This window comes from Stegostoma tigrinum, chromosome 4 (assembly GCF_030684315.1).
Source record: "Stegostoma tigrinum isolate sSteTig4 chromosome 4, sSteTig4.hap1, whole genome shotgun sequence".
Lineage (NCBI taxonomy): Eukaryota > Metazoa > Chordata > Chondrichthyes > Orectolobiformes > Stegostomatidae > Stegostoma > Stegostoma tigrinum.
In genome coordinates this window covers 25,146,017-25,173,689 of record NC_081357.1, presented here as the reverse complement: position 1 = coordinate 25,173,689, position 27,673 = coordinate 25,146,017, and the positions used below count along the sequence as shown (strand labels likewise).

Genomic DNA, 27,673 nt, shown 5'->3' with positions numbered 1-27,673 from the left:
TTGGACATTATTAGCAGGCATACACAGGATTGAGACTTAATTGGAAATGGATGTAATTTGTATGACAGATGTCTCAGCATTAAGTTATAAACTGTTGGTGTTTGAAGCATCTGGGTAGAGAGAAAACCTCTTCTATTACAATTATTAATGAAAACTGGACATTGACTGTTTCTGCATAATTCTTAGATTTCTAAGAAAATATGGAAGTCCAATTTTAACATTAATAATTTCTGAGAATGCAGTTCTCTTAGAAGAACATAACTGCAAGAAGCAAACATTCTACTGCTTAGGAATTTGATCACTATGATATTTCATTACTGAAAGTGACCATCCTTCAAATTTCTATTGAAATAGCAACCTGCACCTATCATTCAGAAACTAAGTTATTGACCAATTCAAAACTGGTGTTGATAGTTTTGACATAAATGTTTGTATTAAGAAGCAAGTTCATTTTTCTGTTTTAAACATATTGTAAAGTTATTAAGATTTGAGTCATAAACTGAACATTCTGTACCATGAGACAACACTGTATGGAACTGGAGGAACACAGCAGGCCAGGCAGCATCAGAGGAGCAGGAAAGTTGACGTTTAGGTCAGGCATCCGAACCGTCAACTTTCCTGCTCCTCAGATGCTGCCTGGCCTGTTGTGTTCTTCCAGTTCCATACAGTGTTGTCTCTGACTCCAGCATCTGCAGTTCTTGCTATCTCCTATTCTGTACCATGAATCCTGTAAAAGGAATTTACCTTTCAGTGCAGTGCCATCTGTTTACATATCGGAGATCATTCGTACGGAGAGCTAGATATATGACTTCAGGACTGTTAGTGGAATGCTAATATCATTGATAATACTGAAATGAAGTTGAAATTGAGAGTGCTGGAAAACAGAAATACAAATGAGAAATACTGGAAACATTAAGCAGGTCAGGCTGTATCTGTGGAGCAAAAATCTGAGCTACAATTTCAAGTCAGTGACCTTTCATCAGATTTGTAGAATTCTTGCATAATGTTTTCTAGTTCTGAAGAAAATCACCAACCTGAAATATTGACTGTTTCTGTCTCCACAGATGCTGCCTGAACTGCTGAGTATTTTCATCATTTTCTCTTTGTATTTCTCTATCGCTGCATGCAGATTGAACCAGAAAGTGAAATTTCTAGTGTCTGGATTTTCATAGAAAGTTGTAAAGAGGGTGTAAAGTTGAAAATAAAACCCATCCATGCTGGTGTTCACACGTTTTCAACAGAAGTCTTTAAAATACTTCTGTGCTGCATGATTTTAAAAAAGATTGACACTTATGAGCTTTGTAAGACTTAACAATAAATGGAGTGCTGAGGGCTTTTTAAAAATTGTTACTTCTTTGGTGTACAGTGCATCATAAACATACTTTACTATTCCATTGCGTGTGAGAGAGTGCATTTGTTTCAGGATTTTTTCCCAATTTCAAGCAAACCGTGTGAAAGGCAGGAGTTCACATTAAAATGCCAAATAGTCAACTTTGTCAGGCAGTAAGAAAGCATTTTACTGAGGGAAATTACAGTACTTTTTTATCGGCTGAAAACAGCATGAATGAATTTATAAATGTGACAAAAGAGGTTATGATCTGAACATTTATTAATCATTGTGCACTTTGAATGGTATATTGGCAATTCAAATTGAATCATTTTTTGTAATTTGATGCAGATTTTCATATCCTGACTGGTCAGTCGGTATATAAACAATGATGATATCTTGTATGAAGTTATCTGATGCATTGGATAAACTCACAATTGTGAATGTTGACAGGCTTCCATTTCCAAGGACCATAAATATGACACGTGGTGGCTTGGTAACAGTTTATCAGGCTGATCAATGTTAGAGCTGAGTTAGGGAGTCTATTTCTGCACAAATACAGTCCAAAGCCTGAAACCAAACCTTTTCTAGTTTGTGGGTAGAAGAAAGCCAATGAACAAGAGTTGAAATAAACCCAACACACAGTTATCCAGCTCGGGCATAAAGACAGCAGCAGGGTTCCTGGTCTGTGGTTTTAGCAATTTCTCTTTTCACCCAACTCTAAAGTAAACTTATTGTTGAAGACTACATTTGGAGTCTTGTACAATTCACCTAATGCTTTTATATTAAAAATTATATCTTCTTGTTTACCTGTGAATGTTGATGCATCTCCAGAGAAATATGATTGAAAGTCTAGTGTGTTTGATTTGCCAGTATTATCAATTGTATGCAGGATAATACGCCCATATAGCATTTTGCTCATGCTAAGAATCTCATAGCCACTCTCACTCATAATTTGGCACTGCCAAAAATAATTTGAAGGAAAACACAGCAGCCAATTTGTACATGACTATATTCCCAGAGCAGTGAGCTATGATCTGATAGTGTCTTTTCGATTACGCTAGTTGAAGACAAAGTATCAGCCAGAAGAGTGAAGAACTGTTTTGAATAACACCACAAATACTTCTACATCCATGTATGCAAGCAGACTACGCTTTCAATAGCAAGTCATCTAAATTGCAGTATCTTTAATAAAGCAGTACTCTTTTTCAGTCTTGGACCTTAGATTATGTGCTCTTAGCTATTGCAGAGGAACTGGCCAGAAGTAGCACCCCAAGCCAGAATAGGCGCAGTAAAGTAAGGTTTAACTTCCTTTTCCTAGGACAGATTTTCATTCCAGGGTCTGGAACCTGATCTGGATTTTGTTCCATGACATGACCGCACAGCTTGTTCATGACCTATCAACTTCAACCTTTACAAAAAGTGTCACCTTCAAGGACAGAGCTCACCATTGTATTAAAGATGACACATAGGGTTCTGAAGTTATCTTGCCACTGGGGAGGTCCTTCAATATAAATGCATAAGTCACACTGACTGAGTTTGAAGCCCCTCCAAAGGAGAGTTTTAAAACAGCCACAACTGCCAGGCTCTGATCAAGAGACCAGGGCAATTCTTCCTTTGCATGATCAGAGTTGAAGCTGTAGCCCAGTGGCTGTGACAAGTATGGGAGCCCATGTGGGATTAATTATAAATCCTCCTTGCAGTCCACTGTGAAACCACCTTAAAGAACTGACTATGGCAATCAGTGTGCTAGTATATGTAATGGGCTGCATTTGGTTACTACCTGAAGGTAAGTAACTATCCTGATGTCAAGGTAACCTCTCTAAAAGTGACTCAAGATTGGGACATGGCAGTAGTCCAGTGCAGTGGTTACTGTTCCAAGATTCGGGCCTGCAAACCTCTGATCCTACATGACAAATGAAAATCTGGCCCCAATATATACCACATGGAGCCACTTCTGCATGTAACAAAGAAAACCTGCCCACCTCTGCTATTAGCCAAATTTCCTTCTGTTACTGCTGCGCTCGCTACGTAGTTGTTCTGGAATGCTTCCCCTGTTCTGGAGACGATATGCTATGTCATTGTAAGGCTAAGATGTAGATCATTGCTTGATGTAACACAAAACTGATTCTTAGCAGGGAATTCCAATCAAAGGTTAGATAAAGAATGAAGATGGAGTTTTGTGTGCCTTATTGTGATCAAGTGGAGATGGGGCAGCATTCTGCACAGTTTGTCTCGATGTTGACCCCGAAGATTTTCCCATGGTCTTTCCAGACAAACACTAGCTCCAGAAATCTGGAACTTACCTTCAACACTATCTCTCACTGAATATTAATCGCTCCTCTGTTAGACTATTTATTTCCTACACAATGACCTCCTTTATAAAGACACTGTTGTGACCATGTTCCACTACCTTGGGGCTGTTTCAGTTCAGCTCAGGTCACCCCATGAATGTTTTCTATCCTGCACATGAGGTCAGAATCAAATGTGCCCATTTATCATGGAACAAACACATTAAAAGTAATCAGCTGTGAGGTACAAATGTTCTCTTTATCCCACTCTCCCTCCCAGCGTTTGGCATTGCACTGTCAATTTGTAGATCTTTACAAGTACCACCCTCCACTTGAAAAGCCAATGAGCTGAAACATCTCAAATTCTAATCAGACGTTGACAACAGTAATGAACTAGTCACTGTTCCTATTATTAAGACCTGAATAAAGCCATGTTACTTTTGTGTGAAAAGAAAACTGAAGATTTATACAATCTTGCTTTATCTGGCTAATAGATCTGCCTGTATTTTTACAGGAACCCACTGGGATCAGGATTTTTTCAATTTGTAATAAGAAGGTTTAAGTTGACAGCTGCCCTGAGTCAGCGTGAGCACTGAGGGTCCGAATTCCACCTGAAATAAGCGTGAGATTTGCATCAGCTGTTTATACAAGTTTTGATTTGAATCTCTTACGTTATGCCTCAAGGCAAAATTCCATTGCTTAACAATTGAGTTTTTATTCAAAAAATCCCATTGGAGTTTCAAGCTCCCTGCAGTTTATATCTCTCCAGTTGTTATGGTGCTGTTTCAGATTTATGACTGGATTCACTTTAGCATCAGCTGGAAAGAGTTTCTGAATTGAAGGGACTTTCAAAACAACGTGAGGAATCATGCAAAAATTATTTTACATCTATAATTGTGCTGGTTTTAAGCGGCTTTTTTGCTCTCAAGCTTATAACTCTCATATCACCAAATGTAAACAAGTGCAATCAGAGCATTGAGTGTTGTTCTGAAATATTCTTGCTTTAAGAAAATATTTAGAATGATATCTTTGGCTCAGTTTTTCCCCTGCCTGAACAATGGGCAGTGGCAAGTCATTTGGGAAAATGTAGCGAGTTCGAGAAAATGAGATTCTCTACATTGAAAATGAAGTGGCAACCTCTGCAATGGTTTGAATGATTATCTAGATAGTGAATAGCAAGAGGCCTATTTGCATGCAATTGTTTCATTAGTACCTGATCTCATCTCATTTATATGCAACATCCTATTCTTCAAAATGGTGGAGTGAAACTAGACTAACAGTTCCCAAAATGCAACTCAGAGCAGGTCTTTCCGCTCACCAGTGACACCTCCACGCCCCCAGCAGTTGGGCAGCAGTTCCCAGGAATGCTGGTTCATTCCATGGGCAGCAACCACCTGCATCTTTCATCTATGGAAGCTGGCATTGGACGTGCACTAGCCTCATCATTGCACATCTCCAACTCGTTCAGAATGCTTCATTCCAATACTGCACTTTGGAGTGTACCAAGACCTTAAATTGAATCATAGAATCCCTACAGTGTGGAAACAGGCCCTTCAGCACAACCAGTCCACCGACCCTCAGAGCATCTCACCCAGACCCTTTCCCTATAACCCACCTAATCTACACATACCTCAACACTATGGATAATTTAGCATGGCCAATCCACCTAGCCTGCACATCTTTGGACTGTGGGAGGAAACCCATGCAGACACAGGGAGCATATGAAAACTCCACACAGACAGTTGCCCGAGGCTGGAATCAAACCCCGGTCTCTAGTGCTATGAAGCAGCAGTGCTAATCACTGAGCCACCATGCTGCCCCATTGCAAAGTGTCGATCTCATGCATCAGAACAGGGTGCCTCTTGGGGTTCCTCACTTGGTCTCTTTGTGCTTACTTGTTCTGCGGCCACTTGGAAGCTCACTGCTTCTTTGCCTTGCTTTGTGTTTTGTTTTTGTGCTTTGCTAGCTTGTTCAGAACATGAAAAATCGTAGTACATCTGCCTTCTGCTGTCAAATGCTGACACAAAGCCCAGCAGGTTGTCAGGAGTGATCAGTCAAGTGGACAGACATGTTGCTGTACAGCATCATACTACATCAATGTTACACTGACTCCAAGCGCCAGCAGTTAATGCTGCAAACTGACGGTGTGTGCTTCAGCCAAATGACCATGTTTCAATGTCTAAGGAAAGTAGGGCTTGACCAAGTCAAGGGGACTATCATCATTCAGAAGGCCTTTTCACAGTGAGTTCTGGGCACGATTCAATCTCAGTCCATTTAGACATGCTCAGTCAGCCGCTTGGGGTGGGCAGGCTCAGGGCTTCAGTATTACTGCAGTGCAACCAGTCCAGGGATCTGTGGGGAGTCATTGTGAGCTTCAGGAATATCAGTTGGGGTTCCAGTCACACACACACTCAGGAACTGTCCATCCAGGGTCACAGTCGCTCCTGGGGGTCTGCTCACTGAGTGTCAAAGCGAGGTAATTGCGCACTGCTGTGCTAGAGAGGGTAAGGAAGTCAATTATGGGGATTGCAGGCAAAATGCTGGGATGCAGAGGGGAAGAAGGGTTTAGTCCCAAAACGTCAGCTTTCCTGCTCCTCTGATGTTGCTTGGCCTGCTGTGTTCATCCAGCTCTACCCCTTGTTATCTCAGCAATTGGTTAGGTTTACGATGGGAATGTATGAAAGGTCAGAGCAGAGAGTTCAAGGCAGTAAGCATGAAGGTTCTGGGTGGCTGTGGGGGAGTTGGTGGGAGTTGCATTAATTGCCAGACTGAGTGCCAGCTGAGTGCAACCTGCATTACCTTCCATTTTCATCCATAATGCCAACGTGAAATGGGAAAGGCTGAAAACACGCCCAGAGTGGGCAACGTACATAGCGTTACAAGAAGACCATAAAACATAGGAGCAGAAGTAGATCATTCAGCCCATCAAGGTCACTCCTCCATTCAATGAGATCATGGCTGATCTGAAATCCTCAACTCCATATTCCTGACTTTTCCCTATTACCCTTCATTCCTTTACTAATTAAAAATTTGTCTGCCTCAGCCTTGAATATACTTAATGACCCAGCCTCAGCAGACCCTTCAGCAGGTAATGAATTCCACAGATTCACTACCTGCTGAGAAAAGAAATTCTACCTAAACTCTGTTTTAACCTCCTCCTAAGGCAGTCTGTCCACACCAGGCATCAATTTCATGCCTAGACTGCCACCAATGGCCAATATTTCTTTGCTTAGAAAGGGAGACCAAAACTGATCACTGTGTTCCAGCTGTGGCCTAACTAATGCCTTGTGTTATTTCTGCAGATGCTCTCTATTTTTATACCCCATTCCCTTTGAAATAAAAGCCAGCTTGTTCTTCCTATAACCCAGTGAACTTGGATGGTACGTAACATGGCTCGTGTTTGAATCAGCTTTCGCTTCCCCTTTCGGCAGCACTGTTTCTGATCACTCCAGTTTATCGTGTTCAAAAAAGTCTGTTCTTCATTTTCAATTATTTTTTCAATCACATTGTATCTGTGTTCACTGACTGATCATTCTGTCCATGTAAGTGCGTTCTCATAGTATCAAAACAATTCATGATTTTTAAATCTCAATCAAATTTCCTCCTCACCTCCTTTGCACAAAGGAAATCAAGCCCATTCCTCTTCAGTCCCTCATTGTAACTGAACTCACATCAATCTCACATAAGCCAATTCTCAGGCCTGGAAATCCTTTCTCAAAAGTTGCACTGAATTGAACGTATCTGCCAATTTCGCCAGTCTGTCCCCCTCTTACTGAAGTCTGTTTGTCTACTCTTGTCAATATTTATGCATTTCTGAGTTTTGTGCCATATGCAAACTTTCAAATTTTCCCCTGATTTGGGTCATTACTATATATCAAAAAAGGCAGTGATCCTTAAACCAATCACTATATACTTCTTTCTAGTCTGAGAATCTGCCGTTGATCACTTCTTGTCATTCTTAGTCATTGTATTTATATTGCCACTTGCTCTTTAATCCCATTGAGTTTACTTCTGTTTGTTTGTCCATTATACAGTTTATAACAAGCCTCATTTTCCACTTTATTTTAATCTCTAATCATCAGGAAGCCATAGCTTTGAATGTTCCTCCAGGCCCACTTATGAGAAGTTCCCTGCTCCATAATGAAACATGAGATCAGCAAACTTCATCCATTAGGTAAAAAGATCACTCAGTTTAGTGGTAGCACTCTCACCCCTGACCCCTAACAGTATGGATCCAAGTCCCAGAGATTGCTTGGTTAAAAAGTTATGTTGAATCCCTGTCTGCTGTTTCAGATAAAAATGCTGTGGGTGACTTTTAAAAGGGGCTGACGGTTCTTATGTAACAACCAAACTCTGGACTAAATTCCCTAATTCACTGATTCCAGACAGGATACCCCAAAACTGTTAAGCTTTGGGTGAGGACAGATGAACTGTCTCCCCTTCTTTAAGCCCCCACCCCTACAATGTTCATTTAAAAAGGATCCTTTCCCTTGTGAAGACTTCTAGACCCAAATAAGCTTGTGTTTTAAAAGGAGGTCATTTAACCAATTCCTGAAAAGAGTATGTTTATTCATTAATGAATGCAAGAACACAACACATAGATTATAAATAAGAGGTGAGTCCAAAAGATAACATTAAAAAATACAGATCAGTCTCTGACTTGTTTATGAAGAGGATGTTGCAGGTTTCCAGTCACATTGGCCTTGGGTGTTGAATGGTCAGTTTTATGATCCCCGATTCTGCTGACTGATTGAGATTCTGTAGATCTGATTCCTTTTGACTGTGATTGTGTTCCAGTTTTCAGGGTGAAAGAGAGTCTTTTTGTTGTCCTTTTTACATACTTGTAGCACTCAGAGTGAGAAAGGGTCTTCTTTTACCTGCAACACAGGAGTCACTCTTCTCTTGTGACCTGTATAGCCTGTTAACGCTCAAACCAAGCCTGGTCCACACCCTGGCTTTCTGTGCTATCAGTCTACTCCTGTAGAGTACAAACTGGCTTTTTAACCATTGTCCTGTGTACCCTGCAGATTGAAAAAACACAGTGTGCCTGCAGTTTGAGACATAATTTTGCAGTTTTCCTTGCTGTCGAACGTATGAACCCTCGTTTATCTTCATAGCCACAACAGATCACCGTCCAGTCTGTTTCATCTTGCCAATTCCCCTTCCTTCTCCTCCCAAATGAAGGGCTGTTGTTTGAAGTTCCCTTCACAGATGTAAGCTTGACATTCTGTGGATTTTGTCTCTCCAGGCAGCTACTTACATAATTTACATTGCAGCCATTTTCAGTTGCATCAATTCACATTAAAATAAATACATTTTAGAATTACACATGAATATTTGTCCAAGTACTTCGAGATCTGACCCTTGGCCATGACACTCTTCACATCCTGACTAACACACAGCCAGCCACCACAAGACATCTTGAATTGAACCACTGAAATTTACAGTACAAAATTGGGACATTTGGCCCATTATATCATCCAGCTCTCAGCTGAAGGAGTTCAAAATCAATTGTGCAGTTTCTGACCTTTCCAATATCTCTGCATCTTACTCTCTTCCAATCATTTATCCACTTTCTCCTTAAAGAATACACTATGCTGTCCAGGTCATTTCAGGCCTAATTGAATGGCGGACTGGGATGAAAAGCCAAATGGTTATGCCAGCTCCTGTGTCTTACGTTCTGTTAAATTGCTCCCTGTACAAAGCATTCACTTCCAATCCCCATATTAAAATATTTTTTTCCAATCCTTCTCACTAACAGTATTAGTTTTAAATTGATATGACCCCCTTCACTGACTCTGCAGCCATAGAAAGTAATTTTTCTTTCCCTATTCTCCTGTCTAAACTTCTATTTAGATTGTGGTCCTTCATCTCAGTGCTGGATACAATATTGGCTTTGTTGCTTTAATAAACATAAATGCAATTTAAGCGATTTCACTATATGTGAAGCACTTTTTGAAAAACATTAAGGTAGATAAGTCACCCAAGTAAGGAGATTGTTGGAGCCTTGACAGAGATTTCTGTATCCTCTTTAACCACAGGCAAAGTCCCAGACTGCTGGAGATTAGCCTATATTGTTCCTTTATTTAAGAAGGGCAAATGGAACAATCAAGGAAAGTATAAGCCAGTGAGCCTTACATCAGTGATAGAGAAATTAATGGAGAAGATTCTTAAGAACAAGATTTACTTGCATTTGGAAAGAGTGGACTTTTTAGGGGTAGTCAGCCTGGCTTTGTGCAGAGGAGGACTTGTCCCACAAATTCAATTTGAGCTTTCCGAGGAAGTAATAAAAATGATCGATGAGGGTAAGGCAGTTAATGTTGTCTACATGGACTTTACTAAAGCATTTGACAAGGTTCCTCGTGGTAGGCTGGTCCAGGAGATTAAGACAATTGAGATTCACAGTGAGTTGATAAATTAGATTCAAAATTGGTTTGGTCTACACCTGGGTTTGATTGCAGCCTTGGGTGACTGTGTGCGGTTTTCACGTTCTCCCTGTGCCTGCGTGAGTTTCGACCCCGTGCTCTAGTTTCCTAACACAGTCCAAAGATATGTGGGTTAGGTGGGCTGACCATGCTAAATTTCCCTGTAGTATCCAGGGATGTGCAGGTTAGTTGGGTGAGCCACGGGATATGGGAGGGGAAGTGGTTACTGGGATAAGATTGGGCATTGGGCCTGAGTGGGATGTTGCTCGGTGGGGGCGGTTGTGGACTCGATGGGCAGAATGGCTTCTTTCTGCACTGTAGGGATTCTATCATTCTATGGTAGAAAACAGAGGGTAATTGTCCCACAAGGATCAGCGCTAGGACTTCTCTTACTTGTAATATATGTAAATGATTTGGATAAAAATGTCGGTGGTCAGAGTAGTAAGTTGGCAGATGACACAAAAATTGGTGGAGTTGTGGATAGTGAGAAAAGATACAGCAGGATATGGATCAAGTTGGAAAGTTGAGCAGATGTGATGTGATGAATTTTGGGAGGTCAAATGCAAGAGGACAGTATACAGTAAAAGGCAATATACTTAGGAGCATTGATGTATGCAGGGATCTTCGGATGCAAGTCCATAATTCCCTGAAAGTGGTAACACAAGTGGACAAGATGGTAAAGAAGGCATATGGTTCTTGTCATTTGGGGCACTGAGTATAGAAGTTGGCAAGTCATGTTGCAGTTTGTATAAAACATTAGTTAGGCCACAGTTGAAGTAGTGTGTGCAGTTCTGGTAAGCCACACTACAGGAAGAATGAGGTGGCTTTGGAGATGGTGCAAAAGAGGTTACAAGGATGTTACCTGGATTGGAGTGTATTAGCTGTAAGGAGAGGTTGGGCAAACTTTGTTTTTGCCAGACTATCGGAGGATGAGGGGTGACCTGATGGAAGAATATAAAATTATGAGAGGCATGAATGGGGTGGATAGTTGGAGTCTCTCTCCCAAAATATAAATGTCAAATAGTAGGACACATAGATATAAAGTGAGAGGGGATAGGTCTAAGGAAGATGTGTGAGGCAAGTTTTTTTACATAAGGGCAGTAGGTGCCTCAAACATGCTGCCAGGGAGGCGGTAGAAGCTGATACCTTGGCAAAGTTTAAGAGGCATTTAGGCAAACACATGAACAGGCAGGGAATAGAGTGATATGGACTATGTGCAGGCAGATGGCATCATAGTCAGCACAGACATGATGGGCCGAAAGGCCTGTTCCTGTGCTGTATTGTTCTATGTTCTATGTAATTCTAAATTATTTCTATTATTTTTAGGTGGGTGAAACACTACCAGTTCTTATTCATAAATTAAACATTTCCTGACAGATACAGAGAAGGCAAGTTATTTATTATCCTAAATATTACATTAACAAATAGAAATGTAAATATTGCTTTGTCACCGATGATGGTGACTGTCCACCCTGAGATTGGGCTCTCCAGTACCCACACTCCACATTGACCTCCGATATGTCTCACAGCTGAGCTTGTCCATATATGTACATGAGTCACGATGACTGTACAGGTATCAGTTTCAGTAATGTTCAAATCAGAAACTGACCCTCGTCACTTCACTGTCTGCAGAAAGCCACAGCATCAACGTAAGCTCTGGTCATAAACAGCCATAGTCTGAAGAAGGGTCCATGCCCGAAATGTCAGCTTTCTTGCCCCGATGATGCTGCCTGGCCTGCTGTGTTCAACCAGCTCTACACCTTGTCATCTCATATTCATAACTTTAACTGTTCCTCTGAAAGGTCTTCCTTTCTTTTTGCCCTGAGGGAGGCTCACGTTGCTGATCTTTGATTGTTTTCCCTGAAGCAAATCATTTGATGTTTCATAGGGTCTAATTTTAACACTTGAAAGTCACGACATTAGTATAATGCCCGTTCTGTCCTCAAAATATACGGACAGGGCTGTGCAGTTTGTTACTAGTCATTATCTCCTCATTAAATATTATCTCCACTGGGTATTAATCCAGCTTAGTACGTAGCTGCTACTAGCATTGAAAGCCTGCTTTCGTAGGAAGATTTGTGGCTTATTTAAATCCTTATAACTGTGGAAGAGCTTGAAGTTCCTTAGTTCTAGCTCCTTCAGAAGGCTGTACCAATACCGAACAACATCGGTATCATTCCCACTAATCTCAAACCCAGGCCAGTGTAAATGGATTGCAAAAACTAATTGTCCGATTTCTTCAATGACATTCTCCAGAATTAAGTTTTCCAGAATCTTCCACTCTGCACTCTCGATGTCTGCCTTAAGCACATCAATCTAGGAAGAGAAAACAGATTTGATGGGACACAGGTTCTGAAATAACTGCTACTCACACGAGCAATAAAACAGTGTTTAGGCCTGCTTAATGACCTTAAGAAGCTGGAGCACAGAGAAGTCAGTTTTCTAATGACAAGACCAGATGTTCCAGCTACTGGACTCAAAACCACACCAGGTACATTGAAGAAAAGCAGTGGAATCCCCCCAACATATCAGCCAACAGTTAGTTATCCCTCAATCAACATTATAACCACTTTGCAACATCCTTAGTGAATAAATTGTGACAGCCTTTCACCATAGAAAAATCATAATTTCATATAAATGTATACAAAATCTGTAAGTGCTTTTATGAATGGTTAACAGGAATGTTTAAGAGTTTGCAAAAATTGTAAAGGGATCAATTGGAATTTTTGTGAATAGGAGATACTGGTCCGTGTGGCCTGCTGACTCTTAACATGGAAGCAGTGCCAACAAGAAGGAAATAAAGAGACAAAAATGCAATCAGGTATAGAAAAGACAGAAAAGGAGTTATTACTGTAAGGAAGGTAGAGTTGGAAGGAATAGGGTGATAAGCAGACAGTTCCAGATATAAAGGGAAAACAAATAGAGACAGAAAAAGGAACATGCTGAATTCTTGTGAGAAGAAACAAATCTTCAGGAGGGGGTCACAAAAAAAAGGAAGAAGAGCTCTTGGAGGTAATGTCTGAGCTCGCTAAAGAGATCTAAAACCTGGAATGCTATATGGATAAATCAGAGATGCTAAAGAACTGGGTTATTTTCCAGAAGTGGCCTAATGATGATCTGGATTGCTGTTGCTCAGTTAAAAAGATTTCGTGAAAGCTCCAACAACTGAACTGTCACAAACTGGTGAGAGAAGGTTTATAGAAGTATGCCTTACTAACGATAACTGTTTCCATGAAAATAAGAGATGAAAGCTATTGTCGGCTATGACCCCTGACCCACTCTGAGTGAATGAAGGAAAGCATTTTGTAGAGCTGCGCAGTTATATGCTGATGGTGAGAAATGCTAGTCTTGTGCTTGTGTTGCATTTAGAACATAGAACATAGAAAAGTACAGCACAGTACAGGCCCCTCAGCCCACCATGTTGTGCCGTGGAATAATCCTAATCCAAAAATAAAATAACCTAAACTACATTCCCTCAATTCACTGCTGTCCATGTGCATGTCCAGCAGTCGCTTAAATGTGACTAATTGACTCCGCTTCCACGACTACCACTGGCAATCTATTCCATGCGCTCACAACTCTCTGGGTGAAGAACCTCCCTCTGACGTCTCCTCTATACCTTCCTCCTAACACCTTTAAAACTATGACCCCTCGTGGCAGTCAGTCCTGCCCTGGGGAAAAGTCTCTGGCTATCGACTCTATCCATGCCTCTCATTACCTTGTACAGCTCGATCAGGTCACCTCTCTTCCTCCTTCTCTCCAGAGAGAAAAGTCCAAGCTCAGTCAACCTCTCCTCGACTTATTACAAAATTTACTATGCAATCAAGATATTATCCTATACAATGGAAAATTGTCATTTTTCATAGAGTGAAAAAGCTTTGGAATGGTTTGCGTTTCCTAAAAAAAGGGATCCAAGAATCTTTAACTTTGCAGTCCAGAACCATGCATAGATTAAAACAAAGAGTGTCACAGAGACATGTGCTCTTCTATTGTTTTGATATCCAACAATCTGATTCCCAATCTATACCGACCCAGCAGGGTGCTTAATCCATTCCTAATCATCAATCTGTAACCACTTTGTCTGGCTTATCCCCACCTCACCATTACTACCAAGAAGGGACAGTCAACCATGGTTCAGTAAAGATTGCGTTAAGCAGGTCAGGAGCGGCAGCTACAACACAAGACTATCATGCTAAGCAGTGGAAGCAGCAGCCAAGGGGTAGAGTGTGTATTGTGTTGACTATAAGGAGTGAAATTGCTTTCTTTTTATTTCAAGTATTATTTGCCTGTTAATTCATGTGTAATTTACTAACCAAGTTACTTATTTGCCTTGAATCCAGCAGGTTAGCTATTTATTTCTGTGTCTTTAGTGACTGATATCAGTGCTGATAAATTGAATGCTTCTCCACATTTGGTGCCCTCTGCTCCCTCCCTCAGTTTTACCCCAGCCACTAGCTTGTCTCTAATTTATGGTGTTGGCTACAGCAGTGTCTTCCCTTCTCTGCACTGGCCAATGTTCTGCCTCTCTGACTGACAATACACATTCTGGACAGTTCTGTGCTTCCTCAACACATTCCACGGCGAGTGCCAGCAGCAGTCAGACGTCAGACTTCCACCTAATCACCTGAACTGGATTCAAGTCCAGGCCCCAGGCATGGAATAATAGTATTGTAGCCACACTAGGACTCATTAACACAGCCATTTAAAAATGTTAAAACTGAAAGAACTGTGGATGGCATAAATCAGGAACAAAAGCAAAAGTTGCTGGAAAAGCTCATCAGGTCTGGCAGCATCAGTGAAGAAAAATTATAGCTAACGTTTTGGGTCCAGTGACCCTTCCTCAGAGGAAGGGTCAGTAGACCTGAAATGTTACTCTGATTTTTCTTCACTGATGCTGCCAGACCTGCTGAGTTTTTCCAGCAACTTCTTCTGCTTTTGTTCCCAATTTTTAAAAAAAGTGTTTTATCTCAAAACATGGGTCAGTTATTTCGCTTCTCCATTTAAAAAGACTTTTAGCTTATTCCTTTATTGGTCTACTTGATACTAGAAAGATCTGTAATGTTTAACTTTTAACTTTGTTCTCTATTTCCTTCTACCTTATTCTTATGATACTGTACCTGGACACTTTGTACTTAAGATGGCACTGTGTCATGTGACATTATACACTTCTCACTGTTCCTCTGAACTTGAGTACTCATGACATTAAGTCTAAATCTAAATAAAAAAAATCTAAATCACATCAAATTATGTCAGTTCAGTGGATGATAATGGGAAAATTTCTTGGTGGCCTTTGAATATTGCCTGATGATTGGTTTGGCTTGTTGTCTTACCAGCCTAATTCTGGCTGACTCATCTTTATTCTGACTTCCCTAAAATGTGTCAGGATTTAGTAGATTCACAGAGATTAAGCTAGAAATTCAGTGACATAAACCACCCCAACCCCACCCCCACCAGCTCCACATTTTGATTCGAGCACATTGGGTCCTGTTTTGTAACCTTGGTCCTAGGTTCATCTCCAAAGTTACGCACAGCCTAATGACCCACTTCCAGACAAGTGTCAACACGACTTTGCATTAGCCTCAGACAGTATGCAGCAGCCTCACGCCTGCAACCTGATGCTGGAGCCAATTACAGCAGGAGACTGGCAAAGTCATCGGCTGACAGTGAAACAAACCGGGGTTCCAAACCATGAGAAATACATCAATACGACTGTACTCTATAATATCCGGCAAAATACAAAGGAAGAAATACTCTGTGAAGAAAGAGCTTACATTGTCTGAGGTCTCCATGACACCCTCTTCCCTCTCATGCTCTGCCAATGTTGGAGGGTGAGAAATCAGGTCCAAACAGATATCAGCGACAGTGACCCACACAAACTTTAGCAGAGTCAATGTTAGCAGTGGTCTGGACCACGAGCTAGGCAGGAGACTTGTGCTCATGCCAACCCACTACCAAACTAATGAGCAGCTTCCTCCACTTGCCAGCACTAAAGGCCCTTAAATTGTCAATTAATGTTCATTCATGTCCTCAACTTGCCACCTCCCTGATCACTTGTTTCCCTGTGGGCAAGTCAGGTAGCTGAGCCCAGACTGGGAAACTAGGGTGAGCTGTCTGCTGTATCGGGATGGCAGCATGTCATCTGTGATATGCCACAGGGGTCTGGGCTGGGCCCTCAGTTCTTTACATAGTATATCAATGATTTGGATAAAGGTCCTGAAGGAATGGGAGCACAGTTTGCTGATGACACAAAGATTGGTCGAATAAATGTCAATAGTTTTAGTTTACAAAAGCCCATCAATTTTGAAAATTTAAAGTGTGCCAGCATCAAGAACCTCTTGAGACCAAATTTCAGAACTCCCCTCAATTTTCTGTGAAAGGCTGCTTCCTAATTTCACTTCTGAAAAGCCAAATTTGAAGACTGTACCACTCAGGCACCAGAGGAAGCAATTTCTTTATATCTCCCAATGCAAATCCTTTGATCATTTACACAGTTAGGTCAGCCCTCAACCTTCTAGGCTTTTGGGAATAGAAGTTTAAAATAGCAGAACCATCTCATGTGATAGGGTTTAAAATAACAATCGTCACTGAAGCCAGGAAGTCAATTTGGAAGAGTGTTTGCTGTGAAAGAACAACTTGGCACTTTGAGTCAAACATGTACGCACATCTGTACAAACAACAGAAAGGAACAGAATAAGATATCAGCAGTATTTGCCTCTTCTGTACCAAAGTCCACTAACTGAATATTATTTGCAATGTAATGTAATGAAATTTTGATGTCTATTTCCCAAAGAGAAAGTTGTTTATACTTCCTCCCAGTTGCAATCCAGAGGTATGTCTGAAAAAACTTGAAATACATTAATACTGAACTTCATGGGACGATCTGGAACCAGACCATCTATTCAATAACACAGGGCTCTCAAGTCCCATCAAACACTGAAGCACTATACCATATCCAGGGAGGACTGACTGAAGCGGAGTCTCGAATTAACAAGAGCTCAAAGTTGGAATAAACATGCATATTGAAACAGGCAGAGAGTTGCAATTGATATTGAATCATCTTCAGTGGCATTATGATTTACTCTTAATCGCTCTTGAATTTTAAAGTTAATTTTAAAATGGACTGAGGGAAAACACATAATCTATTAAAATGAACCTGCCGGTCTCCAGCCTTGCCGGGGTTGGTTATAGAAATAAGTAATGGTGAATCCATTGCATTTGTGCCTCAGTCAGGGTCAATCAGTGGAGTAGGCTTGTCCCATAGGAAACCAGAAACTGCATTCTTTTAACTATCAGTTAACCTCAGTTTTTTAAATTCATTCATCCAAAGTGTGTGCCACTGACTTGGCCAATGTTGTTGGCCACTCTCAAGGTGGTGCAGTCGTGTTGTGTGAATACACCCGTGGTGCTGTAAGGAAGAGAATCCCAGAGCTTTGAGCGAGCAACACCAAAGGAACGGCAATATCTTCCCATGTCAGAGGGATGTGTGGTTTAGACAGGAATGTCCAGTTGGTGGTGTCTGCACCTCCTGTCCTCCGAGGAAGTGATGACACAGGTTTGGAAGCTGCTGTCATAAAGTACACTACAGTGCAACTTCTGTGCCAGTCGATGTTAAAAGCCCATCACATCATTTGACTGAAAGAGTTACCGTTCAGTTATGGTTTTGCTGGCTGTATGAAGGACAGGATTTTCAATGTAGCTCAGTGAAAGACACAAGGTTTTCTAAGGCACTGTGTAAAGTTGATGATTTTCAAAGTGGTACTGACACTCACCAACAATGTACATTCAGTGTTAAAGTATGTTCGGAATGATTTGGTAGATCAGATTTATCTTCCAAATTCCAGCTCAGGGATGGCACTGGATCACTACCTACTGAAGTGGTCAGGCATTGATGCTTGTGGTTTCAAAGGAATAGCACACACTATCTTACGGGATGCTGATGGGAATTGGCAGGTCAACACTCTCCAGCACCCACTGTACCCCCAGATATGGTCATTCAGCCACACCCAAATCTCCCCTACACCCACCCATACCGCCCTCAAACCCCCTCCAACACACGCAGGTTCTTAGATGCCTTGCCAGACTAGATACATAGAGGTGGTTTTCCCTTGTGGGAGTGTGCAGAAACCAGGGGGCATCATCTCAGAGTCAGGGGCCTCGCATTTAAGACAGATGAGGAAAAATTTCTACTCCCAGAGGGTTGGGAATCTATGGAATTCTTTACCGCAGAGGGCCATTAAATACATTCAGGGCTGGATTATAAGATATATTCAAAGCTGAGACAGATGGAGTTTTAATCAGTAAGGGGTATGGGGAAAACGGCAGGAGTTGACGATTATCGGATCAGCCACAATCTCATTGAATGGTGGATCCTACTGGATGGGTTAAATGGCCTGTTTTTGCTCCTATATTTTCTAGGCCGATATCTCGTTTTTACAACTAGCTGTGCTTAATCAGCATTCCAAGCTGACTGTTACAGCAACAGTGCCACAAACTGTGGAGAGAAGCACGGGTTAATCATTTTATCATTATTGTGCCTGTAGGACACTCAACAGCTACAAAGCACTGTATCCAGCCGTATTCAGAAACATAGGAAAGAGCAGCGTTTGATCTGGACAGAGAGAAATTGTGGATTTCTGATTCAGGAAAAGTACATACACTTCAAATAATTTACAATGGAGAAGTGATAGTGCTGATCAGTAGTGTCAAAAGAGAGAAAATGGCATTTACTGGGAAATAAAATACTAGGCCATCCAAGAAGCCAAAAAGGTTCATTACGTATTATGAAATTTTTCATTAATTCCCAGCAAAACCCAATTTATCTGTCATCTATTAACAGAAGTGTCTTCATCTACTGGAATCTTTGTTTTCCAAGTGCTTTCAATCAGCTACACTAGATGCAAAGCCTATACACTAAACAGATTAAATAGTTAACTAGAACAGTAAAGAGCCTTTAGCATTGTTTCTTTTTTATGTTCCTGAAGGATATCAGATTGCACAAGGTAAAAATTGAGGAGCGCTTTTAATTTTGTCTCTCTTGGGTTAAATAGTTTTTCTTTGGAGACTGCCCATACATACCTAAAGCTTAGAGCTGGCACCAGAAACAAAATGTAAATACAGGCGAGAAATTATAACAGGCATCTGGTGAAACATAGTGCAACTCAGGAAGCAAACAAACAGCCCCTGCTATAGGTTTTTCTGTACAATTACAGTAGTCCTGCAACATTAACAACCTGGCACAGGAAGGAAGCCAGGCAGGAAACAGATATTCTGGCTCCTTCCTACTGTGATTTTGTACCAGAAACAAAGTCAGGCACAAGTTGGCCTAGAAATTGCAAAGCTGGGATTTCTTGCAGATTTTCTTCTTGCCTTCTAGGGATGTATTATTTCCTCGCCACGCAAATTGTTGGAAATGTGAAATTGAAATTAGCATTGGCATGGCGAGGGCAATGATACATCTGAGAGTTCATGAACTCTGGGTATAGTGGTCCATCTCCTTAGCCATTAAAATTTAAGGACCAAGGAAGCAAACAGAGGGGACAATACAGCAAGAAAGTGGGTGATTTAAAGCCAAATTAGGTGCAGAAAATAAAATAAGAGACAAAGTAAGATTAGTTTAAGATAGAGGAAAAGGAAAAGTGGGAAATATGAAAAATAACAATTACAGGAGAGAAACGCCACATTTTATAATAAGCAAGACAGATTTTTTAACAACTACAAAATAAACCCTTTTTAGATCTTGTGCCAGGCTTGCCAACTACACTGGGGTGGAGCATGCACTGCAGGCAATTTCTCTGCCCCATTATGTATCGTTCAATAGGGGATGCAGACATGTAGGAAAAGCACTTCCAGGGCCTGAAATTCAATTGCAACATGCAACAGCAAATTTCCAGCCGTTCCAGCCTCCTCCGCCTTTCCTCCTGCTGACACTGGGTGGGGTATAAGACAAGTTGCTGAAGTTTAATTTCACATCCATGGACCAGTGCAGACATGATTCCACATGTCAGCTGGCACTCAGTTGGCATTATGTTTGTGCCTACATCGGAAGTCCAGATCCAGGATTCAGCAAAATTAAAGCATCAGGTCTGATAGTCCAAAGCAATACTGAGAGCCAGCCGCACTGTGGCGATATGTGACACTGTGCCTGTGGTTTCTGAATTCCCTTGCTGTGCTTATAATCACTATCGGGCTACTTTGTATGATTGCTTAGCTAAGGCAGGCATGTCCACATGCAGAGAACAGTTCTCCCCAAAGTCTTGGCCATTATTTATCCCAAAATCAATGACGCGAAAGCAGGATATTTGATTGATTCCTCCTTTCTGTTTGCAAATTGATTGCCACTTTTTCCACATTACAACAGTGATGGCACTTCCAAAAATATACATGTAGGTTGTAAAATTTTTTGCATGCGTTGGAATGCTCTTTCTCAATCATGTTCTTAGCTGAATGTCATGGAAATGGGAATATTTTGTCACACAGCACCACAGCTGTGTCTTTTATCAACAGCCTAGGCGAGACAGAGATGAATCGTTGCCAGGCTGCTGAAAATGAAGACCAGGGGACACAGAGTTTCACTGATTGCCCGGGTTCCTGATTCCAGGAGGCAGTCACACCTTTCTGGGTTCGGTCATCTGCCTTGGTAAGTCAGTGTTCAGCGACGAGACAGTGACCACAAGTGAGGCAGGCAAGGGACCCACACAGGATTGCAATGCATGAACCTCAGGCTTTGCAAATATCCAACAGGATAGCCCCACCCCTCCTCTCTCTATTTATTCCTGAGCTCCCATCCCCCTCCCCCATTTCTGAAGAATGGTAATGACCCAAAACGTCAATTTGCCTGCTCCTCTGATGCTGCCTGGCCTGCTGTGTTCCTTCAGCTCCACACTGTGTTATTTCTGACTCCAGCATCAGCAGTTCTTGCTATCTCCAACAGGATTGAGGTTCTTTAAGCTTGTCTCGAAGAGAGTGAGCGTTGCAAGGAGGATGAGCTACCTGCCCGTGGCACTATGGTATAGGAAGCTGTGCAGCAGGGGGCAGTCTATTCAGGGAGACTGATACCATTGTTTGAAGCTAAGAGGGAGCAGCTGTGGCGCCCACCCTGTCCCAGGGTTTGAAATATCTGCTCAAGATCAGGGTGGTTGTGAAGATGATTTTTCATCTTGTAAGAGAATTTAGAATGTCACTCTTGAAAACTCAATGCTCACTCATTTAAAACAGATTAGGTGAAAATGTTTCTCTCAAATGGCCAAGTGCATTTAGAACATAGAACATAGGACATAGAAAAGTACAGCACAGTCCAGGCCCTTCGGCCAATGATGTTGTGCCGTGGAATAATCCTAATCCAAAAATAAAATAACCTAACCTACATTCCCCTCAATTCACTGCTGTCCATGTGCATGTCCAGCAGCTGCTTAAATGTCACTAATGACTCCGCTTCCACGACTACCACTGGCAAAGTATTCCATGCGCTCACAACTCTCTGGGTGAAGAACCTCCCTCTGACGTCTCCTCTATACCTTGCTCCTAACACCTTAAAACTATGACCCCTCGTGGCAGTCAATCCTGCCCTGGGGAAAAGTCTCTGGCTATCGGCTTGTACACTTTGTTCCTGAAAAGATAGTGAAAGCAGTTTCTTGGGATGTTTTTAAGACAGTAGGAGATAGATTTTGAAGCAAATGGATGAAAGGTTATCAGGATAGTGGGGAGGGGGAGCTAGATTTAAAGTGACAATTAGGTCAACTGACAATTAGGTCAACTATGATCTAACTGAGTGGCAGAGCTAGCTTGAAAGGCTCAGAGGCCTAATTAACTGGAATCCAGACCATTTTACAGCTTTTAAATTGTAGATTATACAGAAAATAAGGTAGCACCTTCTACAAGATCAGGATGCCTCAAAGTGTTTTACAGCTGGTGATGTGCTCATTGTTCTAATGATGGAAATGTAATGTGATAATGACGTAATGTTGCACAAGGAATAATTGTTGAGGTAGTAAATCAGGATTGGAAATTTCATCAGATTTTCCTTTTGCAAACCCATGGGTGGAGAGCCCAATTCTACTACCTTAAATGCACTCTATTCCCGAGGGGATGAGAATGTAGACTCAGCAATGAAACAAAAGGCAATGATGATACTCATGCGGAACTCTCCAGAGCTGTTTCCGAGTCGAAGCACCTGCTTTAGACATAGCATTGATTCAGCTATCAGCTGAGATGATTTGTTTTGTGTGGGTTTGTCACAAATCCAGATGTAAAGGGCTTTGTATGCCCTGGAAGCTCGGTTAAGCTCGAGAGATTTAACTTGAGAACATTGTGGACAGAACAAGAAGCCTCACTGTTCAGTGTATTATCAAACTGAATAGCATAACTTTGGAAGTCACAGAGGTACTCAACCTCCTACGAACTTAATACGATTGAAGCACAGGGATCAATCAACAGCACTGAGCTCTCTGTCACTGCCAGTTTACAATCAGGTACTGGCCCACAGAAATCGGATCTGTGTACAAACAGCTCCACCCCAGGGAGAATGTACAGTACCACTCCTGTACACATAATGTTTCTGAACCTCATAGGATTAAATCACCACATAAAACAACTTACAAACAACCCAGTAATTCTGCAATATGTGACTTTCTGTACATTGAGACAACTGTTATTTTAAAAGACTTAACAATCACAATGATTAAGATGGCTTCAAGGGCCATTTGTCAGTTATAATTGGCCTACATTACAAAGTTTATAACTGGTTCCTCTCTACTAAGGGCGGCACGGTGGCTCAGTGGTTAGCACTGCAGCCTCACAGCGCCAGGGACCCGGGTTCGATTCCAGCCTCGGGCGACTGTCTGTGCGGAGTTTGCATATTCTCCCCGTGTCTGCATGGGTTTCCTCTGGGTGCTCCGGTTTCCTCCCACAGTCCAAAGATGTGCAGGCTCGGTGGATCGGCCATGATAAGTTGCCCGTGGTGTTCATGGGTGTGTGGGTTATAGGGGAATGAATCTGGGTGGGATGCTTCAAGAGGCAGTGTCACTTGTTGGGCCGAAGGGCCTGTTTCCACACTGTAGGGAATCTAATCTACTGTATGAGCTCCAATCTGTTCCTTATCACTGGCGTATGATTAGTCGAACCTTCCTGGTCCCACTCTGAAGGAAGGATTGGGTCAGTGAGCCAGTGTGATCAGCATGGGCAGAGTTGACCTGTCCTGGCAATGACAGACACTTAATCTGCATCAATAATATTTATGGACTGATTGGCACAGACAGCCACTGGGGCTGTTTTGTTGGCAGCTGTCATGGAGGGGGTGGTGGTCGTCTTATGCTTAATAACTCCCCACTGCCTGCTGCCATTGTGGTCTCCTCCCATTCGCCTCTGTATTGGGGGGCTCCCACTGCCCTCTGTATTGGGGGAGCTCCCACTGCCCACCGCACTGGCAGGCTCTCCCCCACTGAGCAGCTGTGCCTGTCCTTTACTGTTCTAAAGTAACTATCTTGCACTGGGGATGTTGAGGTGGAGGTGCCCTTGAGTTGCCATCCCACAGCAGCAATGCAATGACTGCCCTGCTGGGGCTGCCGGCCCCTATGACTCTGTGCGTGGCCTCAGGTAATCTCTTGCCAGCCTGATTTGAGCAGCAGAGCCTGAGCTGGCATTTTTCTGAGGATCTCTGAGGTTGGTGCCCCAACAGCTAGTTGAGAAGGAGGGAGCGGAGGTGAATCAAGGCCCAGAAACAGTTCTGATCACAAATCATTTTTACAGGGCACAGGATTCTGTTCCATTTGTGTTACATTTCGCTGCTGCTTCCCCAGATAAGGTCAAAATGACTGTTATACACCTAAGGTAAGGGAAGATACAAGGTGGAATCGAACATGTAAATGTGAAAGGCAGCAAGAGGCTATGGGAAAATATTAGCCAGTAAATTAAATTAAATCCTAAAGCTGAGAATGATGACATAAGGACAATCCCCACATGGAGGTAAAGAACACTGCTAAGGTGTTTAGGATGAGCTACATTGTACGAGTCTTCCTGAAAGAAGAGAGATAAATTACAGCCGGGCTGAAACAGGGAAGACATATCCAAGAGTAATACATTACTTAAAGTTGGAAAGTCACTTGGTCCAGATGCGAGGTATCCTAGTTTGCCGAAAGAAACACAGGTCAGAACAGCAGAGACTTTGATGGCAATGTTTCAATCCTGACTGGATAATGCAGTATTACTACAGTAGGACCCGGGGACTCCTGTTGTATCACAGCTGCATAAAGAGGAGCAGAATAAGCCAGTCAGCACAGATATTGCCAATCAAAGGCAGCAAATCAACCAATCAGCACTCTTCCCTCCTCCTATACAAGTTGATGTGATCGCTTGATTTGTGACTTTCTTGCATTTATCCTGATGGGTGAAGGACGGCAAGTTTTGACCTTGTATCTCTCTGCTCACTGAGTTCAAGTTCTGTAAAACTGGGTAACTGAGAGTCGCACATGACAAGGTGACATAGTCAGGATGGTGAAATGGGTTAGAAGCATGCCAGATGTAATTCAATGTGGATAAATGTAAAGACGTGCACATTCAGAGGACTTTGGTAAATGAAAACTGGGCATTAAATGGCGCAATTTTGTCAAATGCAAATAACCAGTTAGACTTTGGTGTCTGCATAAGTAAATTGACAAAGTGATTAAAAATGCATATGGATTACTTCAGCCTGTAAATAATTGCAAAGAAAGATCAAAGCAAGATGGTTTGCAGTAAGATCTTGAAGAAGGAATTGGGGTAGCAGTCATACTGAGACCATAAGGTATTCAGGTGAAGAATAAAGTAATCATGGCCTTTGGAAATAGAACATTACCTACGAAGCAGGAAGCCCTGGATCCAAGCTTTGTCAGCTCAACATTCTATACCCAAGTTATTCATATCTATGTCCCATGATGATAGTTAAAATAATGATTCCAAGAGATTCTTACAAAATTCATTTCCACCTTTGAGGGAAAAGCAGGAAATATCTGGTACAAAGATACTGGAGAGAGAGCAGGGAAATGGGATTAATTTTAAATTCCTCAAACAAACAGACAACACAGACATCATGGTGTAGACCTCACTGTGCAGTCATTCAACATGGGGAGTAGTCAATAATTGACTGACCTTCTGAGTTTCCTCAGCAATTTCTGTTTTTCTTTTAGATTTTCAGCATCTGTAGATCTTTCTTTTTTTTTGTTTAGCAGTGAATAGACTGTCTTGCATCCCTCTAGATTTCTATTGCCATTGAAGGCTGAGAGACTGACAGAGAGTTCACCAATGTCTTTCACTAAGTAACATGGTGTACAATCTTGAACACCCCCCCACCTTGTAAGATACTGTGAACAACACTGGTGCCATGGGGAAGGAGGAGGGTAGTGGGTGAGCTTGCTCAGCCATGTGTGCTGAGGGAAGAGAAGTGACGCGGAATTGTGGCGATTGACATTGCTGCATCTGACTTCCTCACCGGGCACTGGGTGATACCTGTCAGCACCGCGCTCCAGCAGATGGTAATGTGCAGCTACCATATGGGGGCAGATTGTGAAAAGGCCTAGAGCTGCCAGTCCCAGCAAGTTCACAGGACTGAGGGTTTTGCGAGAACAAAACGCTCTGTTTACACTCCGCAGATTTCTGTCTTGGGGTAAACCCTGTCCAGGTTCCAAAACATCCACACCAATGTTATTTTAACATCAATCCGACAGCTTCAAAAATACTCTCTCAGTAATTGCCCCTCTCCAGCTCCTGGAGATGTACATTTTGTACGTCTGCAGAATGATAACAGGATAATGATTGTGTTGGTGCAGCTTCAAAATGAGATGTGCTGTCAAACAACTTTGATTAAACATTTACTTCTTAGGAACATCATACTAGGTTGTTTTTCAAAGATTCAGTGGAAAATGTGTTGCCTTGTTTATTAGATTAGTCTTGCTGGCATTAGTCTCCCTGTCCTGTACAGTTAGGGTCACTATCTCTATAACAATGAGATTAAGAGGAAATGACCTTGTACAATACATTTTCCATCACTCCCTCAGCAAAGCTGGATACAAGGGCGCCAGTGTGTCCTCATCTTGATATTGAGCTGACTATGGGCCGTGGGAGCTGTGGGAAAATTTCAAACTTAAAGGCCCATTTTGCATAAGGAGGCCAATGAACTGTTTAAGTCAAATTTTAAGAAATTAGTTTTGGGAGACAAAAAGGTTCTGTAGCCAGTTGTATTGGCTAAGTTGCTACATGCATGTGAGGAGTCCCAATGACACCTAATTAAAGTGCTGGCATCTGTTCTATACATGCAAGATAGGCCTGATGCCTGGAAACAGACTGGGTTCAGTGAGATGGGGAATGGGTAAGCCCTGGCTCTGGTGAAGTCAAGTCTCCTGCTGCAGATGTGAGAGTGACTTCTCCTGCAGTGCAAGGCCACATAGTACAGTGTCCGACAACAGCCAAACTGGCCAGAGCACATATGAGCTGTAACAGCCATTTGGAATACGGGAAATCCCAATCCCAAACTGTTCTTGTCAGACAATACCAACATACAGACTCAGAAAAGCTCAGCAGAATGCCTGACCACAAACAGATGTGGGAGAAAGATTGGACAGTGGTTTTGCAATTTAGGACAAATGAATGGCAATGGACATAGAACAGGAAAGTGAGATTAAAATCAAAAAGGCTGCAGATGCTGGAAATCTGAAAGAAACACAGAGAATGCTGGAGAAAATCAGCAGGTCTGGCAGCAGCTGTGGAGGAAGAAAACACAGTTAATGTTTTGAGTCTGACACGACTCTTCCTCAGTGATTGAGATCTGCAGAACAACTCCTTCAGTGAGTACCACAGGATTAACAGATTAAACAGCCTCCCTCTGCTGTAGATTTCTATCATTCTTTTAGCAAAATTCTTTCATCTATGCCACCTGCACATTTGGACAGAATCTCCCTATAATTCTGCTGTGGAAGATCTACGCCAAAGGAATTGAAAGAAATCAGGGGGAAAAAAATCTCAACTGGGTCTTAAAACGCAATGGCCCGCAATCACCACAGTTTTGTACATCCAGCTCCAGTCATTTCAAATGTTCTACAAGTGGTGTTGGTCCAGATCATTCACTCACAACATTAAAGTTGACATGTTTTACCCACACATGGAGTTGTTGCCTGGGTATAAAATGGGTGTTTCAGTTCAATAACTCGCCGAGGTACTGCCCAGTCACAGCATACAGCGTCAGACCTGGCTGACTCAGAGTCTGATGGTCATGCTTGTAATCCTCCCTCTGGGTCTCCAGTACAATACCTCTGCTGTGCTGTTGTACATTCTGTCCTTTCGATGAGATATAAAATTGAATCCCTTTCTGCCCATTAAAGCAGATGTAGAAGAGTCCACGGCATTGAAGTGGGAACAGCAAGGGAATTTTACAAGTCCCCTGGCCACAATTATCCCACAATCAGCATCACTAAAACTCACTGCCCTTTATTTCATTGCTGCTTTATGGGACTTGCTGTGCACACGTTGCCTGGATTACAACCCTGTGACTTTGCTTTAAAAATAACACATTGGCTGTGAAATGCTTGATGACATTCTGAAGTCACATGAAGCACTTTTAGGAATGGAAGTTTTTCTTTCATTTCATCACTTCAGAGAACTCAGAT

General features: G+C 42.0%; 1 protein-coding gene across 3 annotated transcripts in view; it reads right to left on the bottom strand.

Moving 5' to 3' along the window:
• Positions 1 to 8,175: 8,175 nt before the first annotated feature.
• The window catches only part of LOC125452291 (probable methyltransferase-like protein 24), an 88,553-nt gene continuing 69,055 nt past the window's right edge, over positions 8,176 to 27,673 (bottom strand). For all 3 annotated transcript variants that reach the window (XM_048530524.2, XM_048530525.2, XM_048530527.2), the window contains one exon: positions 8,176 to 12,359. In XM_048530524.2, coding sequence (XP_048386481.1) covers positions 12,045 to 12,359 — 315 coding nt within the window. In that variant the 3' untranslated portion in view covers positions 8,176 to 12,044. The remainder of the gene's footprint in view (positions 12,360 to 27,673) is intronic.